At 38.8% G+C, this 19445-nt stretch overlaps 1 protein-coding gene across 6 annotated transcripts in view; it reads right to left on the bottom strand.

Moving 5' to 3' along the window:
- ESR1 (estrogen receptor 1) overlaps positions 1 to 19445 on the bottom strand; it is a 381963-nt gene that overhangs the window by 64250 nt on the left and 298268 nt on the right. For all 6 annotated transcript variants that reach the window (XM_045865762.3, XM_045865760.3, XM_064598228.1 and 3 more), the window contains exon 6: positions 13657 to 13795. In XM_045865762.3, coding sequence (XP_045721718.1) covers positions 13657 to 13795 — 139 coding nt within the window. The remainder of the gene's footprint in view (positions 1 to 13656; positions 13796 to 19445) is intronic.

Here is a 19445-nt window from a genome sequence, read left to right as displayed (position 1 = left end):
AAAAAGGGCCACATGCACCCTAATATTCCTAGCAGCAATGTCCACAATAGCCAAACTGTGGAAGGAGCTGAGATGCCCTTCAGCAGATGAACAGATAAAGATGTGGTCCATATATACAATGGAATATTACTCAGCCATCAGAAAGGGTAAATACCCACCATTTGCATCGACATGGATGGAACTGGAGGGGATTATGCTAAGTGAAATAAGTCAAGCACAGAAAAACAATTATCATACGGTTTCACTCATATGTGGAACATAAGGAATAGCATGGAGGACATTAGGAGAAGGAAGGGACAACTGGAGGGGGGGAATCAGAGGGGGAGAAAAACCATGAGAGACTATGGACTCCAGGAAACAAACTGAGGGTTTCAGAGGGGAGGGGTGTGGAAGGTTGGGTTAGCCTGGTGATGGGTATTAAGGAGGGCACGTATTGCAATGAGCCCTGGGTGTTATATGCAAATAATGAATCATGGAACACTATATCAAAAACTAAGGAAATACTGTATTGTGACTAACATAACATAATAATATTAAAAAAGAAATTATAGCATATATAAAGATAAATAAACACAGGCAGATACTTTACCTTCTGCCTTAATAAGAATACATAAACTTTCATAACAAGTGTATATGGAACATTTAGAAAAACTGAACTTACATTAGATTACAAAGAAAACCTTAATAAGTCCCAAAAATAATTGAAATAATATAAGCAGTATTCTCTGACTCCCACAGCAAAAAAAAAAAAAAAAAAAAAAAGTTTATTAGTAACAAAACAAAACAAAAAACAAAAAATACCCTGGAAATTAAACTGTTTATTAAACAACTCTTTTTTTTTTTTTTAAAGATTTTATTTATTTATTTGAGAGAGAGAGAATGAGAGACAGAGAGCATGAGAGGGAAGAGGATCAGAGGGAGAAGCAGACCCCCTGCTGAGCAGGGAGCCCGATGCGGGACTCGATCCCGGGACTCCAGGATCATGACCTGAGCCGAAGGCAGTCGCTTAACCAACTGAGCCACCCAGGCACCCTATTAAACAACTCTTGAATAAAAGGGAAAATAAAATGTGAAGTTGCTGAATATAGGATTTATCTTACTTATTATCCTTATTCTAAGGATAATATTCTAAGGGTAGATAGAATAGATAGATAAGGGTATTCTAAGGATAATAAAAGCAAGATACATCAGAATCAATGGGACATAACCAAGGAAGACCTTTGAGAAGACTCTGCATTAACTCTTTGCATTACCTCTATTATGATATGAAAATAAATGATTTTAAAATCAACTCAAAAAGCTAGAGAAGGAACTACAAAGTTAACTGAATGAAAGCAAAAGGAAGGACTTAATGAAGTCAAAAATATAATGATGAGTTAGAAAGTAGAAAACCAGTAGAACTAATAAGAAAAAATTTAAGCTAGTCTTTTGGGGAAAAGAATTGACAAAATACAGAAACCACTAGCTGACCTAAGTTTTCTAAAAGAAGGATAAAAACACAAAATAAATTACAAGGTGGAAGTAACCATCAAGCCAGAGGAAAATTTTTTAAAATCATCAGAAATTTTATCCAATTCAATGCAAATAATTTGAAAATCTAGAAAAAATAAATAACTTGATCAGATTTATATACCAAAACTGACTCCAGAAGAGGTGAAAAGTCTAAAGAGACTAATTACTACAGAAGAATTAAAGTGGGGGTGACTGGGTGGTTCAGTCAGTTAAGCAGCTGCCTTCAGCTCAGGTCATGATCCCAGTGTGCTGGGATCGAGCCCCACGTCAGGCTCCCTGCTCGGCAGAGAGCCTGCTTCTCCCTCTCCTCCCTGCTTGTACTCTCTCTTGCTATCTCTGTCTCTCTCTCCAAAATAAATAAATAAAATCTTAAAAAAAAGAAAAAAAAAGAATTAAAGTGTTCAAAGAGCCCCTCTCTGAGAGAGCCACCGGGTCCAGAAGGTTTTGAAAGACAAACATACCAAAATTTGGAGATTTAAAGATCAACTGATCCCAATGCTACTTAAACTTTTCAGAGCATAGAAAAGAAAACTTCCAAACTCGTTTTGTGGGGCATGTGTAACACTAATAACAAAAACTAGTAAAGACTACCCAAAGAGAAAATTTCATACCAAACTTTCTTATAAATTTCAATGCAAAAACAATAACCTTCATTCCTTATAAAAACACCTAATAACACAGAAATCCATAGAAACTCTTGTAATAGGAATGTATAGGAAAAAAGAAATGTTTACTTTGCCATTATTTTTACAAGGTATTAGAGGTATTATTTAACACATCTAGATAAGAAAAAACACTTCGATTCTTAGGGATAGAAAGGAAGAGGTAAAACAACTATTTGCAGATGATACGATTACGTATTAGGAAAGCCTATGGAAATTAATAGAACAACTACCCTAAACAATAAGTGAATTCAGTAAAGTAGTGTACAAAAATAACATGTAATATCAACTATCTACTTATGTGTAAACAATATGTGTATTTATTTATATTAGCATTATATATATAATAGCTAGGCATAATCTTTTTTTTTTTTAAGATTTTTTTTATTTATTTATTTGACAGAGAGAGACACAGCGAGAGAGGGAACACAAGCAGGGGGAGTGGGAGAGGGAGAAGCAGGCTTCCCGCTGAGCAGGGAGCCCGATGCGGGGCTCGATCCCAGGACCCCGGGATCATGACCCGAGCCGAAGGCAGACGCTTAACGACTGAGCCATCCAGGCGCCCCTAGCTAGGCATAATCTTAAAAATACATGCAAAATATATATAAGGATACTTGAAAACACTTCTGAAAGACACACGAAAATAATCTGAACAAATGAAGAGGCACACCTTGTTCACAGGAAGATTCAACCTCAAAGACATTAATACTTCTTAAGCCAACTTATACGTAATATGATCTTAATAAAATTATCAAGTTTTCTTATGGAGTTAAACAAGTTAATACTAAAGATCACCCATAAAAAGAAACCAGGAAGAATCACCTGTAAAGCCCTGAAAAATCCGCAAGCAGCACTGGAGATAGAGCCTGGTCAGAATTAAAGCCCGATTTGGAGCTGTCATAAATAAAGCGATGGGGCATTGATTCATAAGCAGACAAACCTTAGAAGATAAGTAAAATTTCATAGAAGGACTTAAGTTTATGAAGGAATTGAGCGTGTAATTAAGGATGCATCTCAAATCACTTGAGAAAATAATTTTTTCATAAATGGTGCTGGCAATACTGAAAGCCATCTGGAAAAATATAAAAATCTTTATTTCTTACTGTATATCAAGATAAATTCCAAATGGATGGATCCAAGACATAAGAGTAAAAAGTACCAAAAGCAAGCAGAAGGGAATATAATTATAACTTGGGGGCAGGGAAGCCATTCCAATAATGTGAAAGATTAATATATTTTTGCCATAAAACTTAACTTCCAAAAGCATTTTGCACACCAAAAACCTCCATAAACAGTTGAAATACAAATGAGAAACTGAGAAAGGATTTTGGCAACTTATACTGAGGAAAGCTAGTCTATCTCTAACATACCTACAGTTCCTAAAAATCAAGGAATAGAAAAAGACAAGCTGGTACAAAAATGGACAAAAATATGAATACACAATTCACCAAAGAATAAATGAAAGGGCCTTTAAACATAAATAAGATGCTCGATTCCATTCAAAAGTAAAAGGAAATGTAATTAAAACCATCCGGAGATACTTCTTACCTATCAGATTGGCAAAAATCCAAAAGTTTGACAACATCTTCTACTGGAGAAGCTGTGGAAAAACAAGCCCTTTCATACATGGCTGGTGGAAAAGCACAATGACAACTAGCCAGTAAAAAATTCTCATGGGACATTACTGGATGGAGCTAGGACAGCAGCTCCCCTTGCTGTTGCTATCAGCAACTAGAGCTCCATGGCTTTTTACCACCAAACATTTCAAAAGCTAGTTTACATTTCCTTTCCCTAATTTTTCCTGCCCATCTTCTCTTTTATACATTATACTTTCACTTAACACATTGATACTCTGGTTGTTGTTGTTGTTGTTGTTGTTGTTTTCCTACCTCTTTACTAAAAATGTCCTCTTTAGGGACAACTGTGATCCCCAATTAATAAATGCTTAGTGCCCTCCCCTTGCTCCTACACATCTCTCTGCAGTATTTAGCATAATTCATCCATCCCTCCCTTGGAATCAGAGACTGGGCTGCTGTTAAACAACTCTGCCTTAGCCCCAGGCTGGCAGGCGGGATTCTCTTCTCCTTACAACTCCTAAAGGTCAGACTTTTAAGAGGTCTTTCCTCAGCCCTTAAGACATCTCCTCCACTGTCTTGTCTGCTTATCATATTCACCCCACACTTCTACTTTTTTTTTTAAAGATTTTATTTATTTATTTGAGAGAGAGAATGAGAGACAGAGAGCACGAGAGGGAGGAGGGTCAGAGGGAGAAGCAGACTCCCTGCCGAGCAGGGAGCCCGATGTGGGACTCGATCCCGGGACTCCAGGATCATGACCTGAGCCGAAGGCAGTCGCTTAACCAACTGAGCCACCCAGGCGCCCCACTCCACACTTTTAACTATGGAGATGACTTGAATCTTCTATCTCCATCTCTCTTCTGACATCCAACTTCCTGCTGAACACAGCCTTTAGTATATCCTTTCTATACCTTAAACTCAACATGTATAAAGAAAAGCTCATCAGATATCCCCAATACCTACTCTTTCCTGAGTCTTTCTAACTCCTGTGCATAGCACTGTCATCCCTTCAATGGCCAAGACCACAGATCTCGAAACCTTCATCCGGGCGCTCTACGCCACACTCACACTGAAGTAAGGGTTTGCTCAGGCTCTGCTCTCCTCAGAGGCTGAGGTGGATCCAGCTGCAGCCTCAACTGCTCATCCTGACCAAACCTGGAAGATACAGGAGAAGCTCTTTCCTCTCAGGGGTATGCAGTAAGTAACCTTTCTTTATCATCGTATCATGCTTGTTGCTTCTTATTTTCCAATGATAAAGTCATGATGGATCTTAGAATCAGTGGCAATGAAGAGTGGTAAATCATGTAAACAGGTTAAGAAACTAATTCTCTACTATGGTATAAAAATCAAAGAAAATACCAATGGTATGCTTTTTCCATCTCTCTTCCATTTGATGAAATGAAAATACAGGTAAAATAACAAATAAGAATATTTAATGACTTAAAATGCCACTAGAAGCTTCAGAACAGAGACTTCATCCTTTTTCTTTGTATTAGGAGCCCACAAGAAGTCAACAACACCAAAAAAACTGGAACTTAATCATAGATCATAAGGTCATATAACCATGACACTAATAATAAAGACAATTTTGATAACAGGAAATGAAAACAAACATAGTAATTTCTTTTATCCTGAAGCCAAACCTCAATGTACTCATAAAATTAAGAGCTGTCATCAATAGGAAAATATCCAAGTAGTACGAATACCCTGACATAAGTAATATTTCAAAGATGCATAATCTGTGATCATTGACCTTGATAAACCTTTGCCAAAATCTCTTGCTGCCCTCCTAACAGCTCCAAAAGGACCAACACGTGGAATGTTCTCACCTTTAGAGTTATCTATAATCAGAGTGTACTTTTAGGCAGGATAAATGTATAGTAAGTATATTTATGCCAGCATGGGAATGTCAAGAGTGAATCGGTATATAAATGCAAGTGTAAACCAAGGGCTGATTTTTACTCTGAATCTATAACCATTAGAAATTGATGGAGGAAAATAACACTAGACATGAATGAACTGGAGTGCAGTGGGGCCCTGCTTAGGTCTTGCTTTTGCTTGCATTCATTTGTATACCACTTTACTCTACCAGTAGACAGTAAATTCCCTGAGGACAGGTCTGCTTCTTAAACCTCTTTTTTTTTTTTTTCATATCCTCCTGTATCATGCAGAAGCCCAGAGACATGGTGGTTCTCCATAAATATCTATTGAGTTGACTTACACTGAATCCTAACTTACACAGACTTGAGTTGTCGTCCTCCTTTATCATTGGATTTTAATGGGACTCGCTAAAATGCGTGAAAATCTTTCTGATGCCGACTATGGAGACATACCTGTGCCAAAAGCAGATCTGAAGGGGATTATTTGGTTATCCCTATGTAGCATGTACGCCTTAAGTAACATTAAGATACTTTAAAATTAAACTGTCAAAAATACTATTTTGATTATACTTAAGTCCATTAAGCTGATGTTTAATTGTTAATAGTAAATGGTAAATACAAAAATAATATGGTATGTAAAAATGTAAGAAGTCAAATTAACCTCCTACACAGGATTAATTCTTGGGTTGAAATTCTGCCTTTTCCTCTGGAGCAGTTTTACGTTCAGTGGATCCTCACTGTTTACAGGCTTATTCCTCTAGAGAAGTTAAAGACTTGTGGCTTAGCAAGGTTTAATATATAGTGCTACTTAGTTGCTTTTGTTTTTAAGGAGAAACCTTGGTTTCAACGGTTAGTTTTTTGTTGGTTTTTTTTTTTTGCCTTTTTCCAATAGAACCCCTACAAATGCCTTCATGACTTGATGGCCAAAATGACTTTTCCTGAAATGCCAGTATGTGTGTGTGTGTGTTTAATATCTTTCATGAGATAAAATTCAAGTGTCATAGAATTGCTCCATTTAAAGCATATAATGCAATTGGGTTTTAGTCAAATAAATATTTTGATTCATTTTCAATGACAGGTAAGCAGTAATAACAGCAGGTTGCTAATTTCTCCCCTTTTTGGCCTCAATTTTTCTCCTGTACTGTTTACAATTTCATATTCCCAGGATTTGTCAGAATGCTCAATGAAAGACTTTTACAAATCAGTCAACTGGCATCTGCCGTTGAGTAATTAAGGACTCGGAACCGGAAAGAACCAATGGATCCAGAGTCAGAATATAAATCTTCTTACCTGTATGCTCATACAATTAATGAGATAGAGCATAGAAGACAACCCACCACAGTACTGTACTCATTTAAAGAAGTTAAATAAATTTTGCCTTCCTTTCTTTTCTTTTTTTATCCAATTCTATAAAGTAGAGTGAAAAAAAGGTTATGAACACATTTCTTGAGATATGAATGAAGCAAAAAGTTACACAAACCAAAGCCCACCTGGAAAGTTATAGAGGGAATCCAGCAGAATTCCCAGAGTGACGAAAATTGTCTCCAGTTCAGGACTGACTTTTCTGATGGGTGGATCACTTGTCCCCCACCCTTCCCACTGCACCTGCTTCCCCAGGTACTATAATGCCCCCCTTCCATGCAGCACACATTTTTTAGAGAGGAAAAATCTGCAAAGGGAATAATATAGAGAGGTCCCTCTCTCCATACCCAAGAAACCTTTAGACAGATCACATTCTGAATTCATCACCTTATTTCAGAACTTTATTTTTTACTCTTCCAAATAAAGAATCTACAAAGAATTTACATCAAGCTTTACACGGGAAAAAAAAGCTACATTTTTTTCCAGTGATTATTTTTTTCTTTTTTCCTTTTATTTTATTATATTATGTTAATCACCATACATTACATCATTAGTTTTTGATGTAGTGTTCCCTGATTCATTGTTTGCGCATAACACCCAGTGCTCCATGCAGAACGTGCCCTCTTTAATACCCATCACCAGGCTAACCCATCCCCCCACCCCCCTCCCCTCTAGAACCCTCAGTTTGTTTCTTAGAGTCTATAGTCTCTCATGGTTCGTCTCCCCCTCCAATTCCCCCCCTTCATTTTTCCCTTCTTAATTTAAAAAAAAAAAAAAAGCCAATAAAAGTGTTGCTGGAAGCACTGTTTTACTTGCATGTTTTTATTTAGAAGTTTTTTTCTGAAATATTTACAATAAACAAGCTAAATTGAGAAATGTTCTTGCTTCTAGAAAATGACTTTTTCTTTTCCATTTAAAATGAATAATTTTATCATCTGGAAACAGTCTGCTATTTAGTAGAAGAGGCCAAATGCTTTCTCTGGTGCAGCAACCTGTTTTTCTCTTAAGGAAGAGAACTCATTCCTATCCCATGCCTACAAGTAGAACTTTCTGCTGTTCGATACTATTTCCTACAGGCAGAGCCTCCTGATGTGGGAGCAAGGGAAAGAGCTAGATCAACAACCCTCTGGCCAGATACTGTATGAAAGGAATATTCTATTTGTCGAATTAAGCCCTGCTTTTCAAATGGACGAATAGTTGTTTCTCTGAGAGTGAATAGGACTCAAAACAGAGTGCTTTGGCTTCACTGAGAAATCCGCGAATATTTTTCAGAATTTGTTAGCACTGATGGTGCCAGCAAAACAGAATTAGACTGTCCCTTGGAAACTGGATAGTCTTCCTGAACACGCAATTTACATTGTTTCCTCTAACATGACATCTGCCTTCCTGCCATAGCAAACTGTACTCCTGCAAGAGCAAAGAGACCCCACCTGGAATGATAGATGTTGAACATTTTCAGTCTATATTTTTCCAACGGGAGCACTCAAGCAGGACTAAATGAAGAGACGCATTCCTAGTTGACACAGAGGACATATTTTGTGTTTTCTGGTGCCAAAACACACCAGAGGATTAGGTGCTAGAATGGAAAGTAGTTCTCTCCATTTCCTGATTACTTTCACAGGCATTCTTATTATCTTTAACTTTCCTCTTGTAAAACACACACACACACACACACACACAGCATGAGAAATTACTGGGTTCTTTATTTATACCTTATAATAACCTTTATTTCTTGGTTTTCACAGGAAGAGATGACTGCATGAAGTGCTTGGAACTCATTGCTGCAGGACACAGGGAAGAACTGGAAAGTGTGGGTAGGCTAAGCAGACCAAGGGTAAAATTAGCCTTCGAGCATATGACTACCAGGAAAGCTCTGAACTACCAGAATCAAGATACCATGGGTTGTCATCAGGGAGTAAATCAGGCAATAACTCTTTTTAAATAAACTCAAGATAGGAACTATGTCCTCCATTCACAAATGTGGGATGGCAACCCAGCAGGTTCTATATTCCTGTAATCACTAAACCCCGTGTGCCAGTTCTAACATCTGAGTAATTACAAGGCATGACTGGGACAAATTTTATCCTCCTGATGGTCTTGCAAGGCACAAGGTTTGAGAGAATGGGACATCATTGTCATCAATCGCAGATAAGCCCCGTCTCCAGTTAGCATTGGTAATCTGTGGGTGACGGGACTCCGTGGGACTCTTGGCTCTCTCTTTTCCCTGTTTCTATCATAGAGGTAAACAGCCAATGGAGGTGGCTGACTTTTCAAAGGTTGTGTCACAGAGCCTGAGCTAAAATTAAAAGGAGGACGCTAATGCTCATTTTGTGCTTACCAGCTGTCAGTTAAGCTTTGAAACTAGGGATTTCTATGGTTTGTTACAAAAAATGTTTACTGTGTACAATCTGATGGGAAAAGAGCAACAGGGAGGGCAGAGTGATTTATGCTAATCAGAGAGTTGGATGTTATCAAAAGGGCTAGAAGCCTGCAAGGTAAAAACATAAACAGTTATTCTCAGCTATCACTCAAAACCATCTTGCAGGTAGATGGAACTTCAAACGGGCTGCTGAGCACATATTTTTACTGGTATGCACAGATCAATGTCATCAAAGGGAGTCATCCCTCCAATACAAAGGGTAATTTAATAATATTGAAATTTCCTAATATTTGGGTGCATGTTAATTAGGAAAGTGTAGAAAATTTTATATTATAAATCAAATTTTTTATTTTTTATTTTATATTATTTACATAATTTACACTTATTTATATACTTTTCTAATTAGTAAAATGTGCCTGAGTGTCCTTAAATGCATTAAGATCTTGAGCAGTTTACTCGATAGTGGCTTTAGTTATGGGAAAAAATAAGAAGAAGCTTATCCCTGTTTGGAATTCAGAAGCTGCAGAACAGGTTTGTGGAGTAGAAGCAGAAGTGTAAACCTAAGCCAAGCACATTTAGTAATTTTAAAAATCTTTTCAAAACAGACGGATTTTAATTTCTGCAAAGTCTTTAAGGGACCAAGCCAGGAATTGATGAGTAACAATGAATAAGAAGTGAGTGAGTTGGATGCCAAGGATAGCTGAAATGACCATCAGATGTAGATTCTACTGACTGCCACAAACCACCCGGCTGACCTCAGCCAGTGAGATTAACAAACAAGATTAACAAAGACTTACTGGGAGTCATAGAAGACTTTGTGCATTGGAAGTAAGAAAAAGTTGAACAAGCTCTGGTTGCTGCCCACAAGAAGCTTACGAGCAGGTGAGGAAGAGAAGACACACAATCACAATGTCTGCATGGCAGAAGGGGACTGAGAGCAGACCACACGCAAGAACTGAGACCAAGGAAAGGCCCCCTTCACCTACAGAGGGGAGAGTGTAAAGAAGGGTTTAATGGAAGAGTACATCTGAAATAAGCCATAAAGAACGGATATATTGCTGACAAGGAATCCTAAAGGCAGCCTTTCAGAAAAACTTGAAATGTGTAGTTACGTTTATGCCCCTCGGGCTGAATTCAGTACCCAGGTGTTTTTAGCCTGGACAAGAGCTCACCAACTTCACCTAATCCTCGGCACTGCCTTTTGGACTCACACCCACTGGCCTTCCTCATTTACAGCATTTGACTGGTTCTGCAGATGTTTGTGTTTAGAGAGTCATAATAGAGAGTCATAATTATCAAGATAAGAAGTCTAGACAGTGTCTTCTAAGGAACAGAAAGAGCCAATTGAAGCTGAGTCAGGAAGCGTTGGGATCACAACTGTGCCTTAAAGAAATTGGGGGCAACACTGTGGGGGCCAGACTGAAAGAAAGAAGGGTGGTGGCCAAGAGAGACAGACGGTAGTGGAGAGGCAATAATCTGGAGAAGGGACAGTGAGGACCTGTGCAGAGGGCACATGCGGGCAGAGGGATGGAGACCAAGGGGAGATATGGATTTAAGAAATGGTTCAGAAATGACTTGATAGCTGGATAACCTAGTGGGGGGTGGTATGTGTGAAATCCATGATTAACTTAAACTTTATAGCTTCAGTGTCCAGGTGAATGTTGATGTCACAAACAAAGAGAATAAAGAAAAGGAACAAGGGGCGCCTGGGTGGCTCAGTCGTTAAGCGTCTGCCTTGGGCTCAGGTCATGATCCCAGGGTCCTGGGATCGATCCCCGCATCGGGCTCCCTGCTCAGCAGGAAGCCTGCTTCTCCCTCTCCCACTCCCCCTGCTTGTGTTCCCTCTCTCGCTGTGTCTCTCTCTGTCAAATAAATAAATAAAGTCTTAAAAAAAAATAGTAAAAAAAAAAAGAAAAGGAACAAAATGGATAAGGCAGATAATATATTCAAGGGAGGGATATGGTGAGTCTGAAGAGCTTACAGCGCACTGAAGTAGAAAAGTCTAGAAGAGTTGTTCTCAACCAGGGTCAATTTTGCACCTCCCCTCCTGCCACACACTGGGCATGTTTAGAAATGTCCAGAGACATTTGGGGTTGTTATCACTGGGGAGGAGGGGTGTTATGAGCCTCTAGTACGTAGGGTTCAAGGGTCCTGCTAAACATCCTAAAATGTATGGAACAGTCACCACAAGAAAGAATGAACCTGCTAAAAATGTCAGTAGCATAGACACTGAGAAATCCTGGTCTAAAGGAAGTGAGAACTTCCAATCGAGAACTGAAGAAAGTAGGAACAGAGGGAAATGAGAAATTTCACTCATTCACACTGCAGTAAGAGACTTGAGAGAATATTACCTACAATGAAAGTATGTGGGAAAGGAAGAGAAGCAGGTGGTGGACAAAATCCTAGGCAATATCAATACCTCATTAGCAAAATGAGTTCTTTGGGGTGGAGTAATGTCACAAATCATTTCACATTTATTTTTTAAGTCAACTCTACCCCCAACATGGGACCCGCATTCATAACCCCAAGATCAAGAGTTGCACGCTCTACTGACTGAGCCAGCCAGGTGCCCCAAACCCTTTTATATTTAAAATGCCATGACATGATGACTGTTTTCAGAAAGTGTTACTCAGAAAGATAGATATGAATGAAATGGGGAATCATGGAGAAGATCAGTAATGAATGAACATCCTAAAAAATTAAGCATTGAAGATACATTCCAGTCTGTAGCAGGGAAGGATTGTATGTGGTCTGCAAATTTGTTATAACTTGGTCACAGAACCACACAGCTGTAACACAAGAAAATTAAGAAAGAAGAAGTTGGAGGAGGAGGAGAGGGAAGAGGTGGATGAGAAGAGAAGAAGGAAGAAACAAAGGAAAACAAAGAAGAAGAGGTGTGGAAGGGGGAAAATGGCAAGAGAAACAAGGGGAAGAGAGAGAAGGAAAGGAGAACAGTAGAGACACCTCTAAAAGACACAGAATACAGTGCGAGCGAAGTTCTAAAGAACAAGACTCGTAGCCATCCTCGAAAATTTTGCCAAACTCTAATATGGGAATCTAGTCCACGAACAGCAAAATCTGCTTCTTGAACTGTATCATCACTGTTTTTCAAAAGCTATCTAACACAAAATGACGAAATAGTAAGCAATACCTGTACAGTTCTCTAGTACTTAAATAAATTTTGCTGTCACTCTGCTCCACTAGGGCTTGCCAGAGGTTAGGGGGCCTGGAGAGGGACAGGAGATGGGGAGGTAGTGGGGAGCTCCAAAGTGAAGGAATGTGGAAGGATGCATCATAGCCACCTTGGCAGCCTTAGACTGCCAAGCAAAGGCAAAGGAAGTTTGTGAGAAACAATTAGAAGATGGTCTTTTCCCATTCAAATTGTTATGTGGCCCACAAATACTAGGTATGCCTGGAAACCAAGAGAGGCATCACTGACCCAGAAAGAGGATGAAGAACATGTGCACAGGACAGAGGCAGTATGAGTGTTGAGCCAGATAGATCTTGAATTCCAAACTTGGCTCCACCATTGGCTAGTTTGATGCTGTTTGTGAGTAGCAGAATGGCTCTGAAACTTAGCTTCTTTCTGGTCAAGTGTGAATGGTGGGCTTCCCAGGCATGCTGTGATGTTTAAAGGACATCATGGATGTAAAGCGTCAACCCAAATAAAACACATTAAATAAGGTTGCACATTTGAAAACAGAAATCTTCACTTCTGTAAATGAACAAGTAACTTTTATGAATTGATAGAACTGGGAGTGGTCTTCAGAATGCTGGTCAAATTTCCTCCTTTAGCTGATAGGAAAATTGGAGAAGGAAATGAAGAGGCTATTGTGGTTTGGATGTATGTGGGCCAAAAGAGACCTTAATTAAAGGAAGGTTATTCATTTTTTTAATATAAGATGAAGGTAGAGTTAGAAAATTAGAGTCCATAGTTATATAGATGTGTATATATATACACATATATACATATGTGTATATATATAAACATACATCTTATATGTATATGTACATACGATATACAAATTATATATGTGTATATTAGAAATAACAGAACTTCTCTGAGGATGCTCTATTATGATGCCTAGCATCATCCAGCAGAAAGTTGTCCTTAACTTTCTGTGAACTTCACTAGACTATATCTCCCACATTCACCCCTTTGTAAAGTAAATCTATCTCATAAAGTTCTTGGGTGCTTCACAGAGTACCAATAAAAGAGTTTTAGGAATAAACTGGTGATTATAAAGGATATGCTTCCCCCAAGCTACAGTCAGGTCACTTACCTGTCCAGGAGCAAGTTAGGAGCAAATAGGAGCTTCCCTGGGTGCTCCATGGAGCGCCAGACAAGTCCAATCATCAGGATCTCTAGCCAGGCACATTCCAGAAGGTGGACTTGATCATGGAGGCTCAAATCGACAAAGCCTAAAACAAGACAAGAAAACCCTGCTGACTTAAAATGAAAAGTCGTCATTACCAATGAAATGAATGCAACGAGGCATCTATTTCCTATTAGATGGTATGGCATGTAATGGAAGCACACTGGATAGGAAAGTTAAGTAACTATTTCTAAATCTAGTATATGAATGAACATTAAGGTAGCAGTAAGTTTCTTGGTGCCTGAGTGTCACATCTATAGAAATATGCTAATTTACACAACCCACTTGGCTTTTTATAAAGTTCTATACTTAGTGTTAAAACTTATTATCTTAGACATTGTTTTTTACTTAGACATCTCTAATAGCCCTATGTGATTACTATATTTCATTTCTGATTCAGTTGCAGATATTTAGGTATAAGAAATTTAAACTATTTGCCTTAAACCAAACAGGAATTAGAGCACAGGCAAGAGCAAAGTCACTAAATTTCTATTTCTTTGTTTCATCACTAAGCCGTGCTCTTTTTTTTCACACCATGTAAATGAAAGTCTAATGAAATAGCATGTGTAAATAAATAACTTGGGGGAGAATGAGTCAGATGAATAAAGTTGACACTATAATTACTTCTAGTAGTAAATACTAATGTGCCCTTGTTTGATAAAGGCTTTAATAGGAGATTAAAGTTTTTCCTAATCATTACTGACAATATGGCAGATGCCTAATGATAATAATAATAACAACAACAATAAGCAAGAGGAGGAGAAGGGGAAAAGGGAGAGGAGGAAGAAGAAGAAGGATGAGGAGGAAGAAGAAGAAGCAGAGGAGGAGGAGGAAAATGGCCAACTTATTGAGCCCTTACTACAGTTTTGAAGTACTAAACAATTAGCTGATCATTTCTGATACATGGATGGGCCATCCTTACTGCTAAGTAGGTGACTAACCATATAGAGAAACCCCAACTAGAGAAAGACCTCAGAGTCTATGCCCCCTGGGAGTCATCATTCCCTAATCAAACCTCACAAATTCTATCTTTGAAGTAACACTAAAATTCTTCCTCTCCTTTCTATAGTCCCACTGTTACTATTTTAATTTAATTCCTAAGAGTCATCTTTCTGACTTTTGTAAATCAACATAATTATTTTGAGACTTACCCATGGTCTTCCATGTATGAATAGTTGATTCTTTTTATCGCTGAGTGGTATTCCATTGTATGGAAATATACAATAAATAAATACAATTTGCTGATCCTTTCATTGGACATTTGGGTTGTTTGGGGCTATTACAAATAAAGCTTTTATGGGCGCCTGGGTGGCTCGGTCGTTAAGCGTCTGCCTTCGGCTCAGGTCATGATCCCAGGGTCCTGGGATCAAGGCCTGCATCGGGCTCCCTGCTCAGCAGGAAGCCTGCTTCTCCTTCTCCCACTCCCCCTGCTTGTGTTCCTGCTCTCGCTATATCCCTCTCTGTCAAATAAATAAAATCTTAAAAAAAAAAAAAAACAAATAAAGCTTTTATGAGCAATCTATGTACTAATTTTTTGTATGAACATAGGCTTTCATTTTCGGGGGGTAAATACTTAAGAGTCCAATGGCTGGATCATACAGTAGGCATATATTTCACTTTTTAAGAAACTGCTAAATTGTCCATTTTATATTCCCACCAACAATAGATGAGAGCAATAGTTGCTCCACATCCTCACCGATACTTGGTATCGGCAGTCTTATTTTTTTTTATCATTTAAAACAATTTTTTTATTTAAATTCAATTTAGTTAACATATAATGTATTATTAGTTTCGGGTAGAATTTCTTTTTAATTATAGATATTCTAGTAGATGTACAGAGGTATCACACTGGCTCTGTGGTTTTAATTTGCATTTCCCTAATAACTAATGATGTTGCACATCTTTTCATGTGCTTCTACCAGATCATTATCATACATTGTATTGATGTTAATTATGCATTTATCTGTAAATTCTGCTAGGCTGCATATTCATCAGAAGCACCAGATGCACGATTCTATCAAATTCTGCTTTTTAAAACCAATACTTCTCGCACCTTCTCCTACATAAATCAACCATTCCAAGGACCATAACAGTGTAGACTTTCTCAGAACAGGTATTGGAAAAAGTGAGTTTCACTCATTTAAAGCAGGGCTTGCAAGCGGAGAAAAAATGGGTAGCTCTGTTCATTTAAAAAAAAAAAAAAACCCAAAATATTAAAACACAGTGACTGGGTTTCAGGCCTCCTTGATAGAAAAAGGAACAGGTATCTGTACAACCTACAGATATTTACCTCTGGAGTACACTGGGTTAAAATGGACTAACCTTGTTCTGGAAGAAACAGTGCCTGAGGCAATAGGAAATGTTTCTTTTTCTCAATACCCAGTGTCTAATGGGATAAATTGACTCCAGTGAGCAGTACTTAAAAGGAAAGCTCTCAAGGAAGTTTTAATTCTCTAAGATTTTACCCCGATCTTTTGGGTAAAGCCTCAGAATAGCAATGTAAATGGACACTGTCAATTAAGCTCACTTTCAGAAATACTAACATTCAAAAGTGATGTCTTCTGGGATGCCTGGGTGGCACAGTGGGTTGAGCGACCAACCCTTGGTTTCTGCTCAAGTCATGATCTCAGGGTCGTGAGACTGAGCTCTGTGTTGGACTCCACACCTCAGCATGGAGTCTGCTTGAGACTCTCTCTCTCCCTCTCCCCCTCCCCCCGACGCTCTCTCTCGCCCACTCTCTCTCTGTCTCTAAAATAAATAAATCTTTTAAAAAAGTGATGTCTTCTTTCATGACATTCACTGTCTTATATGGGAAAAAATACAATCATGTGATAATGTCAACCATGATGACACGTACACCATGTTATTCAATACCCTCCAGAAACCTCAAACCCTCACACAGGATGAGATTGGGGAGTACCTTTTGAGAGAACCACAGCTGGTCACACAACCTTTCAATTTTGGAAAACCAAAGGAGTATTTTCTGGTAGTAACCTTACATATTAAACTGAATCATACTTTTTAATTCTCGCTTCAAAACTTTAGTGCAGGGCACCTGGGTGGCTCAGTCGGTTAAGCGACTGCCTTCGGCTCAGGTCATGATCCCAGGATCCTGGGATTGAGCCCCACTTCGGGCTCCCTGCTCCACGGGAAGCCTGCTTCTCCCTCTCCCACTCCCCCTGCTTGTGCTCCCTCTCTCCCTGTGTCTCTCTCTGTCAAATAAATAAATAAAATCTTAAAAAAACAAACCAAAACCTCAGTGCTATTTAAGTCTGACACTTTTAGTGGTCTCTTGGGTGCCTCAGAAGCTCACCATAACCATTTGTACCACGCAAGTCTGGTGATTATGAAATCTGTCTGAAGTATGTCTGTTAGCAATAGTTTTCAGTCTGGGTCTAGCAAAATTGCCTGGGCCTTCTGTTGAGATGATGTAGATCTCTCAAAAAGAAATAGTCTCTTTAGTTATCTTTCCCAGCTGTGCATATTGCCTTCAGACAGGGTTATTATATTTCTTGCATAGTGCCCTTTGCAAGTTCCTGGGGCAGGGGTGGCAGTGGAGGTGCAAAGATGACTATCAATCAACCTTTCTTGATGAATGTGAAGGCCACTAAAGACTGTCCATTAAAGACTCTAAATTCATAGCCAGCGGAGATCAATAATGTACTAAATCCCAAACAAAATTATATTATCTATCAATAGACATCAAGTTTCAATCCTTAGCTTTTTCCTTATAAACAAGAGGAATGATCCAATGTGCAGTTTCAACTGGATCTGCTATAATAACATAAAGGCATTCCACAAGGCCTTTCTTGAACACCTGAAAGTGTTGCCAAAATGAAGATGGGAGGGAGAAGCATTTATGGGATATGAATAGAGGCATCAGTGACAGATATTCTTACAGGTGACATAGTGAGAGACGATTCACCTCCCATCACTTGGGGACTCACATCTTAGTGACAGGGACAGTGACAAGGGGCCCTGGGCCTGTGGAATCCACACCAGTGGGACAGAATGCATACCTAAAAAGTAGTAACAAGAGTTTATTGAGACCAAAGGAGATCAGATGTAAGGAAATCTCATTTTATAAAATAGAATTTTAAAAGAAAGCAAACATGGGTCTTTTCCTCTAGCCCACATTCACAGATCGAGTGTAATAGAGTATCTAGAGATCGAATATCCTGGAAGACAGAAATGTCTCACCTCCTACTCCCCACCCACTAGGTGGGCAGGGATCTAATGAAGTTGAGGGAGGTCTCTTTCACAGAGAAATAACCCCTTATGCATACAACTGACTCATTATCTCTAGCTTCATCACCGCATAAATACATTCCTGCCTTCTGTCCTCCATTATAAAATAACTGTTTTTCCTCCAAGATTTTTATCTTAGTTTTAACTGTGAAAGAACCTCATGGCATGTCCTCCTCTTTCCCTTGGGCCTCATGAGACCCTAAACCCTCTTCCCCACTCTGTTGGAGCCTGCCAGACAAATTACTTAATTTGCTTTGGCACACAGGAAATCCTTCAAGCCTCACCCTCCCTTATGGGGTATGACGTGGCTCTTAGAAATGACATTGAAAAGTGTGCTGAGATTCTTAGGCAAAATGACTATTATAATATGAATGCTTGTGAAGTTCTGCACTGCAGTGGGGTAAAAGGTAAATCACAGTGGCTCTTCAGGATAAGCATGAGGAAAAATAAGCACTATGGTAATTATATTTCTTATTTCCATGGGATAAATCTATAGAGAGGCAAAGTGAGGAAGAAACCTTGTGGAAGAAAAAAAGCAACTAGAAACCAGGTGGTTGGTTCCCTTAGTAAATCCACTGGAAAAAAATATTAGTTTCCTGACCTTCAGAAAAAATTAATCATGTTCTCAGTCATATGATGACCCCAATGTTCTCCAAAATGTCACTTATGAAATTGCCTATTAAATGCTTTTTGTATTGCTTTAACTCAACGGGAGAAGATTTAAATAATTAACCTCTTCCTCTGGATGCCAAAGACTCAGTGAAGAAGGAGAAGATGAAGAAGAATGAGAAGGAGGAGGAGGAGGAGGGGAAGAAAGAGATGAGGAGGAGAAGAAAGGGGGGAGCAGAAGAATGGAACATGAGACTATAGCATAAAGACAGCTACAAGCTGAACAAAATTGGGGATTTCTGGGAGAAAGCCTACAGAACGGATAATACCAGAGGAACCTAGATCCCAGTTCAAATGCTGAGCAGTCTTCATGCCCTCCATTTGTAATATTTTTTCTTTTTTCTCCAGAAAATCGTCACTTGATATCATACTATGGACATGTACCCCATGATATGACCTCCCGCCTCCAAATAAAATCTTAGATCCTCTTTTTAGGCAGTCCCATTATAGAGAGACCCATTAATACTGTGATTTCCATTCTATAACTCTTTAAGCATATCCAATAATATACAAGTACTGAAAAAGTTTTAAGAAATGAGCTGAACCCATTTAAACAATTTCATCCACCACTCTTACCAAATACATAGCACTGTTACAAAGTAAAATAAATGGCAACAGATTATCAGTTGTTTAGAAATATTGAATGACAATGCAAGAACATGGGCCTCCTCCCCAGCCTGCCCTACATCACTATGTCTGTGTGTATTCCGGCTTTCCTCTGCTATAATAAAGGGAAGTGTGCAGAGGCCCCCCCCCTCTGGTACAATATCACTTATCCA

Source organism: Mirounga angustirostris, unplaced genomic scaffold (assembly GCF_029215605.1).
Source record: "Mirounga angustirostris isolate CCGP_5_RB_7025 unplaced genomic scaffold, mMirAng1.0.hap1 SCAF_8, whole genome shotgun sequence".
Classification (NCBI taxonomy): Eukaryota; Metazoa; Chordata; class Mammalia; order Carnivora; family Phocidae; genus Mirounga; species Mirounga angustirostris.
Note: the sequence above shows the minus strand (reverse complement) of the source record. Positions and strands in the feature narration are given on the sequence as shown.